This window comes from Anabrus simplex, chromosome 1 (assembly GCF_040414725.1).
Source record: "Anabrus simplex isolate iqAnaSimp1 chromosome 1, ASM4041472v1, whole genome shotgun sequence".
Classification (NCBI taxonomy): domain Eukaryota; kingdom Metazoa; phylum Arthropoda; class Insecta; order Orthoptera; family Tettigoniidae; genus Anabrus; species Anabrus simplex.
In genome coordinates this window covers 1571312483-1571323873 of record NC_090265.1, presented here as the reverse complement: position 1 = coordinate 1571323873, position 11391 = coordinate 1571312483, and the positions used below count along the sequence as shown (strand labels likewise).

At 39.3% G+C, this 11391-nt stretch overlaps 1 protein-coding gene across 1 annotated transcript in view; it reads left to right on the top strand.

Annotated features, from left to right (window-relative positions):
- The first annotated feature begins 473 nt into the window (after positions 1-473).
- Positions 474-11391, top strand: part of bora (aurora kinase A activator-like protein bora) — a 321188-nt gene continuing 310270 nt past the window's right edge. The window contains exon 1 of the mRNA XM_067153480.2: positions 474-1025. Coding sequence (XP_067009581.1) covers positions 633-1025 — 393 coding nt within the window. The 5' untranslated portion in view covers positions 474-632. The remainder of the gene's footprint in view (positions 1026-11391) is intronic.

Below are 11391 nucleotides of genomic sequence, written 5' to 3'. Positions count from 1 at the left end.
TCTCACGCCAATTCGCTTTGTTTTGACAACCGTTAACATGGCTGCCCCATGGTTCAAGCAGGGGGCGCTGTTGACAGGCATACAGCCCCTCTATGTTATTCTAGCTCGTTGGCTTACTCCTACCCAAGCTACCAGCCATTCATGTGTAGAGGTTAGTGCCTTGCATACGATACCGTTACCGCTCATGAGTTAATTGAAGAAGGAGAAGAAGTAGTCTATAATGCGCACCTCTTTTTCCAAATCCCCAGTGTTTTCTGTCGTGTGTATAATGCAGTGCTCCCATTTGTTTATTTATTTACATTTATACACATATCTATACGGTGTTTTATATCTCTCTTAAGAATATTGACTGGGCGAAACTTACAAGGAGCCCAACATAACATTTCAAGAAGTGTTGGAACTGGGTGACATAACATGCCCATTAAAACTTCAAGTGGAAGCGGTTGCAGCGGTAATTTAAAAATGGCTGCAAACAGCTGATGGTGAATTGATAGTAGCTTTAGGAGTGCAGTTGGAAATGATGTTCATGTGGGTCGAGTAAAATGACATCTTTATGGACTTTCAAGTGAGCAGTTATCCGTTCTTCTTTTACGTAAACATTTTTTTTATGGCATAGGTTGAGTTTCTTCAATATGATGGAAAGAACTAGTCCTTCGAAGGATAACACTGAAAATAACAGAGCAAATGAAAATTGTTTGTTTACATCACCTATATCTAAACGTTCAGTGCAGTCTCAGCTACAGCCTAATTGCTATGAAACTCCGGAAAGTATTCAGAGGTTACCAAAAATTTACGAGGGACAAATCTATTCGCAGAAGTGTGAACAGCAAGTGAACGACTATGTGTCTACTCCTAGATGTACTTACAGATCGGTAAAATTGCCGAATCTGCCATTACATAGGACACCGCCATCAAGATTGCAAAACACTGTGATACGAAATCCATTTGAAGAAACTATGAGGAAGAATTTAGATAGACCTTTAGTTAGTCCAAGTTTATTCGCCAACGTTTTGAGTCCATCTCAGGTAATGGTATTTTAGTTTAGTATTTTAATGATAATATTATTTTTAATTCCCCTGTCTCGGATGATTTCATGTAATGCATGGATATAGGAGCGAAGGAAATGATAGCAGCAGCACTGCATAACTCTAAATGTAGTAGATAATATTATGGTCTCATATCTACAGAAATTTGTCTTTGGGGTCTGTGATAGACATAATATTTACATTTATGTCAAAGTCTGCTTCGGGATATGTTTGGCGGTAGGGTTCTTCTGTTGTGGCAGGTGTTTTGTTTGGTAGGTACTAAAATGTTCATTCTTGTAGATAACCCTGCAGAATACTAAATGGGACTAATTAGATGCTCGTTTGTTAGACATTTATCACACTGGTATCCTCTAAGCCGTTCAAAACTGGAGGTACACATATTAACTTATGTCCATGATTTTCCATACGAGTCTAGGATGATGCTTCCGTAGGGAATCATTAGAAATGATGATTGAAAAGTAATGTTTTACAATACCTGAAGTAACAGAGAGGAGAGATCCTTTCTCTACACTTGCTAGAAACCCACCATCCCGCCCCAAAGATTATTCTTATATCGGAGAATTGAAAGCGAAACAGCATGAAAGAAAGAATTGCCACCATTATCTTCATTCCTATTGGCCAGCTCCGATCAGCTGTGATTGGCTGTGAAGAAGTCCATGTAATTTTTTCCTTGCTAGAGGTTGAATGATCAGCGGCCGCAGGGTTACCACATTCGGTGAAATTGTATCCCCCGCCGTAATTAAGGCACGTTTTTGATCATTCAATCTCTGTTGCAAAAAGTGTGTCGGTGAATATAAATTGAGGGACTTTCCTATAACTCAGACCAATGGTCTTGTCACTAGCTGGACCTAACCTATCCTGCCCAATGTTTTTTGTCACTAGCCAGACTTAACCTAACCAATCCAGACCAGTGGTGTTGTCACGCAGGATACTAGAAGCCAAGGGCCGCTTCGTGGCTCTAACCCGGGGGCTTACGGCCCCAGACCCCTTTTGCTTTCGCCCAGCCCAATTGTCTTGTCACTAGCTGGACCTAACCAATCCAGCCCAGTGGTCTTGTCACTAGCCAGATCTAACCAATCCAGCCCAATGGTCTTGTCACGAACCAAACTTAACCTATCCAGACCAGTGGTCTTGTTACTAAATGTTTTTAGGTTGGCAGCTCTGTATAGCTGGTTCATACGTCAGCGACCCACGCCATGTTATTCGTGTAACATCTATTACATCGTCTGAGGTGCGCCATGTTTGTTTAATGTCTGTGACATCATGTGAGCCGTGCTATACGCGGCCCGCTTGCGGAAGAATTACAGAGTCTAGTTTTATTTCTACTTGCTTAATATTACACTCATATTTTTCAGTCCGCTTGTCCTCCACTGCTAAACTTCTTGTCCAATAATAATATAAGAATTCTGCACAAGTGTGTGTTTAATAAAAGACTGTTATATGTTATAATAGTTTCTGATCTAGTTTGTTCTCTTTGTACCAGTACAATTAGTGATGATACGGTACTGGTATCTGTTGCATGGCAAGTTGCAGTGTTCACACATTCATGCCTATGGAGGTTCATGGAATGTTTTTGTCATACATATTTTTTATTTCATGTTTGTTTTTGTCAGCCCAGTGTGTCAAGAGATTATCTTTGGAGGTCTTTTCTGTTTGTTTATTTGAGCACTATGTCATCAGTGCAAGTATACAATGATGATGTAAGAAGGCATATTTGTGCTAAGTCAGCTGTGACGATGTAGGCCTATAAGAGAAATAGGTTAAGTTGGGTCTCCTTTTGACCTCTTGTTTGTATGATTCCTTCTGACTAAGTGACAGAGTCATTGATAATGTTGTAACTCAATAGATTTCTTATCAGATTAGTGTTATTTATGTATAGTTCTATCTTCCCTGGTTTTGCTGGAAGTATCGTTCTGTCTATGCGTTGAAAAGCTTTAACCTGATCTATGAAGACAACATAGAACTCCTGCTTTGGTGGAATTTGACTACTACACTAGGTTTAAAGCATGATAAAGGAGTAGAAATGATGCAAATGTTACATGGAATTCCTTTTAGTGGAGAGATGTGTTAATTACGATAGCTAGCATCCCACCAGCCTGCCCCCAGAAGTAAATTTACTTTTATCATTTTATGAAATCGGATATGACATCTTTTACAGCAATCACGAGAAATATTCTGTTACCAACCCGAGCACATCAAATTCACTGCAGTCTCGATCTCGAGGCACTACCTACTCAGCCATATGTAACCAATCCACACCAATGGCTCTGTCATTATCCAGTATACTTAATAAATTCAGGTTTTCACCACTAGCCCACATAGAATGTGCCACTGTCGCCCTCATAATGTTAGAGACCTAACAGCTGCTTCACAGTTTATGCTCCCAGAACCCCTTTACTTGATCCCAGTCCAGTGGTTATGTCAATCGCCGCACCTAACAATGTACAGCAATCATCTTCTCCCTATTTCCAAAGTTGACAATTTGGCAGACTTGTGCACTGCGTGATCATGTTGTCCACAAGAAGGAAACGAATGATGGTTATATCGTGCCTAGGTGTATACACTGCAAACGGTGACTCATGGTACACTGGTGTTAATTTAAAAGTTATGGTCAGAAATATTCATTTCAGACAAGAAATCGGTAGGTTACAGCCCTCAGAACCACCCAGTACCTGTTTACACACACTCTGTCATTGAAGGTAACAGATGTACTGTATATGTCAATTCATTGAGGGTCAAATTCTCCAGTTTCTTTGTCATTCTTGTGTGCGAAGGCTGGCTGAAATGTTAGCAGTCTCGACCATGACTACATTATCAAATAGCATCGTGCTCAACTGTTGTAAGAAAAAATGACTTTTATTTTCATCAGTATAGGCCATATAAAATTAAACTACTTTAATATTCTTGTAAGCACTGCCAAAAGAATAATTAATATATTTTGCACTAAAATATGCATGGATTTGAACACAAGAAATTAAGATGAAAGAAGGTAACCATTTCATTTAAAGACATAGCCTACTCTCTTACTGAAATATTATACCATGCCTTTTTCTTAATATACCGGTAAGTTACTTGCGGAAATGAGAGAGAAATTAAATGGGACAAATGACATATACAAATAAAAGACCGGGACAATGCTTCCATTTACAGACTAATGAAGAATATTCTTCACTATACAAACAAATAAAGAAGTATCCATAATGATAGGTGAGTTGTAATAAAGAAAAATAAGATATTCTCATACTCATATCATAATAAACTGTCTTGAAAGAAACAAAGGAGCACATTTTGTAAGAAAATAAATAAAATGAATGCTTTCTGCCCTTGAAAATAATTGCATTTTTGTTAAATGAGAAGTAGAGTATAATCATAAATAATGCACTGTGGGTGGGGGCAGTAGAATAAAACCCACGGTATCCCCTGCCTGTCGTAACAGGTGACGAAAAGGAGCTCCAGGGGCTCTGAACTTTGGAGCGTGGGTTGGCGACCACAGGGCCCTTAGTTGAGTCCTGGCATTGCTTTCACTTGCTTGTGCCAGGCTCCTCACTTTCATCTATCCTATCCAACCTCCCTTGGTCAACTCTTATTCTTTTCCAACCCCGACGGTGTTAGAGCACTCGAGGCCTAGGGAGTCTTTCATTTTCACACCCTTTGTGGCCCTTGTCTTTCTTTGGCCAATACCTTCATTTTTCAAGGTGTTGGATCCCTTCCATTTTTTCCTCTCTCTGATTAGTGTTGTACGGAAGATGGTTGCCTCGTTGTAATTCTCCTTTAAAACAATCTGCATCCGGGAGATAGTGGGTTCAAATCCCAATGTCAGCAGCCCTGAAGATGGTTTTCCATTTTCACACCAGGCAAATGCTGGGGTTGTACCTTAATTAAGGCCACGAACGCTTCCTTCCAACTAAAAAATCTCCTTGAGTATTGGAGAATAGAGGAGAGCAGAGAAGCATCCCTTGATGCTCTTTCAGACTTCAAGAACACGATTCTTGAGAGCTCCCTCATGTCATAATAAACTGTCTTGAAAGAAACAAAGGAGCACATTTTGTAAGAAAATAAATAAGTTGTCCAATCTTGTGGCTCCTCCCCACTCTTTATCCATCAACGGCCATGTACGTTCTATAGGATTGTCGCGAGCGTAGATTCGCAATACGTCCGCGGGAATTACGGAGTGAGCGCATCAAACAGGGTTCGATCCGTGACCTCCCAGTCAGAAATCCTTCACAATTATGGTGAGATTGAGTATAAGAAAAGAAGATATAGCAAAGTTGGTGGAAGTGAGTGATTAAGTGTAAATTAAATGTCATTGTGGTGAATGAGCGCAGAGTTACAGATTATATTTAATAGATTACTCAAAACTAGTCTCACCTTGAAACATTCAGTGAGCCAGTGAGTGAAGCAATCGTGAACAATCAGTATATTTGTCAGAACTTGCAGTAAACAGACCAGAAGGTCGCGGTTTGAGGCTAATATTGGGTGGACCATTGGAAAACAAGCATGTTTTTGGTCACTTAGGCAAATGCGCTGTGAACTATGAACACACGTAGTGGTGCAAAAATTCCTTCTAGAAAGATTGAGCGGAAGACTACTAGTCACATGTATGTGCAGGAGATGAGTGCGGTGACATCTGAAGTAACCAGTAGGAAGCTAACATGTCAATGATGTTAGAGAGCATTGTAGTAGGTGATGCCATGTTCTAGAAACTCAGAGAAGAGGTAAAAGGGAGTGACAAGGGTCACTCGGGAGCACTTAGAGCAGGAAGTAGTCAGGAGACAGAGCGTTCAGTGAGGGGTCAGATCTGTCGATCAGTTGAGAGTTGGTCATCCATGTACCACAGGGTAAAGCGCTAAGAGAATACGTAGAGAGCTCACACGTTTAAAGGGACCATAGCCTCAGTCTGCGCCAGCCAGAGAAAGAGTTCGGTGTTCGAGTCGCGAGCACATCAGAGAAGAATCCAGAGGAGTCTTACAGCGAGGGAGTCGAGAGAAGCTTTCAGTATCCAAGCTAAGTATCTACTAATTTAGAGACTTAAAAGACTAGAGGATAACTTAAGGTGTTGTAAAGTGAAATATTAATGTGTGTGATTCAAAGGCATTCAAAGACTAACGAACTGATTAAGTCAATTTTGAGAAGTGAATATTTAGCAGGAATAGTTGAGAAGCAAGGTGCTGTAAAGTGTTAATGCATAGAATGTATATTCTAGTTTTTTATTTGAATAAATTAGAGTTATATTTTTATGGTGTCAGAGTGTTGTTTTAATCAAAGTCAATCTGATATTTGAACCCAAGTGCCCAACCTGTCCATTCCCTAGGATACGACAGGTGCACGCAAAGAAAATTTGGTGTCAGATTTAGGGGTAATTAATTAATTAATTAATTGGTGATAACCTATCTAATATAATATTGTACATGTTCCAGAAGGTTCGAGTACTATGAGACCAATGGTGAGAGAAAGGAAGTATCCAGCAGCAAAACACTTGCAGGCATTATCTAGAAAGAATTTCAAGAAGTAAGCAGCCCAGCTCAGAGTCCCGTTGTATTCAACAGTAGGTTGAGTCAAAATCCTAGTTCATAATGGAAGGGTTAGATAGAAGCGATAGTCCTGCTCCCAGTAATATCAATGTAGGACATGAGGAAGTAGTGCATGCTTACCATTATATTTTGGTAGCAGAGGCTTTAAAACATATAGCAGCAGAATTTGATGGCTCTCATCCTGATAGATTAAGAGAATTTTGTGAGAATGTAGAGATCGCATTGGGGCTACTGAGACCAGGTGACCATGAATTATTTTACAAGTTAATCTTAACTGAGATTAAAAAGAAGCGCGTAGTCAATTGATAGTACGTCACATATTCAGACATGGGAAGACATTAGAGGTGTGCTAGATGAATACTAAGTGAAAAGCGAACCGTAGACTTTTATGCGTGTCAGTTGTTCGCAGCTCGATAAGGCAGAAGTGAAAGCATGATGAGTCCACAGAATTGATGGAATGGGCAAGGAATTAAGGAGCATGGCCACACAAGGGGAAACGCCTGTAGCTAAGGAACACCAGGTGAGATTAATCAGAAAATTAATAAAGGCTAGTTTTGTCCAGGGTCTTAAGGACGAAAGAATCCAAAATTTAATCAAAGGTAGAAATGCCCAGACTTTAGAACAAGCTGTAGATATTGCTCGAGAGGAGGAAACAGTTGTCATCTCCACTCAAGGAAATCAGCAACTCATGACACAAGTGCATACCTGCCAACCCTTCCAATTTACCCGGAAAGTTATTGTTTTTTAACTCATATTCCGACTTTATTTTACTTCTTCCGATTTTTGAACAATATAACCTCCAGTACGGTCAGTACTCTCACCTGGGATAAATTCTTATGTGCTTGTGCAATTTACGCAACCTCGGTTTTAAACGTACCAGTATTTATTTGATGCTTTATTTGGCGAGTGTATAGCCTGTCTGCCTTCATGTATCGTGTGTCCCTCTTACTATAGCAGTGTGCCTTACAGGTGGGAATTCAGAACGGCAAATCATCCTACAAGCGAGAAAGGCCACTGACTCCATTAATTAATCGGGACGAAAGAATGAGTTTGTTATTGTGTGGTTCGCACGCTGTTTAACATCGTTTGGTGCATAGTTTTGTTGGAGGTGTAGGCCAGGTGTTTTTTCTTGGGGTTCTGTGCTTTTTCCCCTGTCGAAGTCATAATACTCTATGAGACATATTGATCTGTTTTGTATGTGGTAGTTTTGCGTATTTCAGGCTAATAAAGGAAACTATTATGCATTTTATTCCGCATGTCGGTGCGATATAAATATTATTATTTGTATGTGTGTCATAAATAAGAATGATTAAGTACAATTTTTTGTAACCATTTTTATGTTTTCTTAGTTTAAGATTTTAAATTTAATGGTCAAGTCACATTGTAACTGTAAACATGTATGCCTTTTATCTTGTCATTTTCTTATCGAGACCGTGGCACTATGTACATGATGAAATCCAAGAATTAAAAAAATCCTATTTTTTATTTCTAAAAGTTGTCAGGTATGCGATTGCGAAGACTTACAGAGGTAAGAACAAGGCCGGAACCTCACTATCAGAGGACATCCATGCCTTCCCGTAAACCCAATAGACAGGCAACTATTATAGTTATATGTTACGATTGTTATAGAGAGGGACATTGAACCCATGACTGTAAAGTCCAGACAACAGTAAAGCGGGAACCGAGACAAAATATATGTAGTTATTATAAAAAGGTAGAGCATCTCGAAAAAGACTGTAGGAACAAAAGAGGGAGAATGCAAAGCGAAAAGCATGAGATAAAGTTCTGTGAGCTTATAAGATGCTGTAACTGTAATAAGATGGGACATACCCAGCATTACTGTAGGGAAGGCCAAAGACAGTGGGGAGAAAGGGCAAGTTTTACTTGTGGACGAAAGGGTCACTTTCAAAAGAACTGTTGGTTCAATCCTCAGGACACAAGGAGTCACAGAGTAGTTAAGTGTCAGAGAGATCCCAGGAAGGTGAAAATTCAAGCCCGCGATAAGGAACAAAGGTCTCCAGCAGAGACAGAAACAAGGCAAGGCCAAAAGCCTAAGAGTTAAATGAGAAGGGGACCGCCAAAACGGGTCGAAAGGTTGGTCCCAGAAAGTAAACGACCCATGAAGTAATGAATCATGGAGTAAAGCAACCCAGAAAAATCAGTCTGCTAGGGAAAAGAGCGATGAAGCATAAGGAACCCTTCTATCTCCTCAATGATACGGGAACTGATGTCAGTTTAATTAAGGAAAAAGGTGTGCTCAAAACAGAAGTCCATTATCTAAACCTGATAATAGGGTTATCCAGTGTGACGAGGACATCCCATACGAGGAGTTCTGTGAAATTGCATATAGGGAAATCCACCCCTGAATTTCATGTGATAGGAGATGAATTTTGTTTGTCGGTAGATGAACTTGTGGGAAGAGACCTACAAGACAGTATAATCAGTTATCACGAGGGGTACGTGGAAAGTGATATTTAGAAATTTCACGATCCGTATTGAAATGGGATTACAATAATTGAAATGAATTAATAGGGATCCTCCAGTTCAATACACAAACATTTATTAATGTGAATCACATGTCGTTCACATGGGGTACTCGTTTCGGCACTAAACTTGTGCCATCATCTGCCACCAAGTCAAATCAAGCAAACATAATAACTAGAAACAACTTTAAATCACACTGTAACACCTACATAGATTAATATTAAATAAAATATGGTACATGACAATATTGCACTTCATTATAAATAAAATCCTTTTAAAATGATGATGACACCATTGTTTTGTACATATGGTGGTTTGTCCAGCTTGTATATGTCTAGTTCTTTGATCTTGTTGAAATTACTCAGCAGAGTTTAAAGTCATATGATATTAACACTTTGTTTGATCTGTGGTTTGATTCCGAAAATAAACGTGCATGTGATGAACTTGCTCAGACCCAAAGAATTAATTCTCACTTCAGTATGGGGTTTTTGAAACCTAGACAAGAAATTAAAAGCCGAATTAGGCAAAATATAAAGGAAAGGCTAAAAAGAAGAAGGAAAGACTAAAAAGAAACATCTAGAAATGACGAGAAACAAACTCACCTTGAGCAGCCTGTTTGATCGGCGGACGGAACTGGAATGATGGATGGAATTATTAGTTTAAGGGCCAAGGCGGAGAGGGGAGGGGTAGAGGCGGCGCAACTAGCAGAGAGCTAAGGTGGAGCGGAGGGATGTGGTAGTGGGGGTAATTGATGAGGGTATATATTACGTATGGTTTTAAATATTGAGTTGTTCATAGGTGGTCTAATATTTTTTAACCATTTAATTAAGAGATCAAAAAGAATATTAGATATCTCGGAAATTTAATTTAAATTATAGTTAGGGCTGAAATATTGATCGCAATGAATGAAACAATTTTCGACAATATTCATAATTGGCCTTTTGTTTGCTATTTGAAGTATCTCGAAGTCATGTTCTATGTCAGTGAACTTACGTGATTAGCGTCGTGAATATGTTGGCGTATAGCAGGAAACTTGTTATATCTTACTGCGTTGACGTGCTCTGAATATCTGGTAGTGAAGCTGCGTCCTGTTTGTCCCACGTAAGAGGCACAGCAGTCATTACACTTGAATCTATAGATTCCTGATTTAGAAAATCTGTTAGAGGTATTGACAGATGCTGAATTGTGTATAATTTCTGAAGTTTTGAAGAAAATGTTTACGTTATGTTTTTGAAAGAGATTGGTGATTTGATGGACATCGTCATTGAATGTAAAAGTAGATGAAATGGTAGTTTTAGATTTTTCTTTTGTGAGAGTAGTCTTAAAAAATGTGAATCCCACATGGATCAGAATCAGTTCGGTTTCCGAAATGGCGTTGGTACACGTGAGGCACTCTTCTCGTTAAATGTGTTGTTACAGAAGTGCAGATATATGAATGTTGATGTCTATGCCTGTTTTATAGACTATAAAAAAGCTTTTGATTGTGTTAGGCACAATAAGTTGATAGAGATTCTGAGATCAACAGGTATTGACTCCAGTGACTTACGTATAATCAGTAACCTGTACTGGAATCAGTTTGCAAATGTCAAAACTGATCAAGGAACTTCAGAAACTGCTTCGATCAGGAAGGGCATCCGCCAGGTTTGTGTACTGTCACCTCTGTTGTTTAACATTTACTCAGAGGCAATCTTTAAAGAAACATTGGAAGACTATGGTGGGATCAAAATTAACGGGAAAATCATCAACAACATCAGATGTGCAGATGATACTGTTGTCATAGCTGATGACATGCCTGCCCTTCAGTGCATGATAAATTCCTTAGTTCAGCACAGTGAAGAGTTTGGATTATATGTTAACCCCTCAAAGACGAAACTGATGGTGTTCTCTAAGAAGACAATTCGGACAAATCTCACAATAAAAGATAAAATAGTTGAGCAAGTGTCTTCTCTCAAATATCTGGGTACCATTTTGGATGACCAATGTAACTCCAAACGGGAAATAATATCTAGAATTGAGCAGGCCAGGAAACAATTCATTACCATGAAGAAATTCTTTGCGAGGTCAGATCTCAGTCTCCAACTACGAATTCGTATGATCCGCTGCTATATATTTTCTGTTCTCCTATATGGATGTGAAAGCTGGACTCTGGATCCAATCATAGAAAAACGTATTGATGCCTTCGAAATGTTCCTGCACCGCCGTCTCTTGCGGATATCCTGGGTAATGAAAATCTCAAATGCCGAGGTCCTTCGTCGGATGAAAAAGCAAAAAGAAATACTGCTCACCATAAAACAGAGGAAAACGCAATATCTAGGACATATCATGAGAGG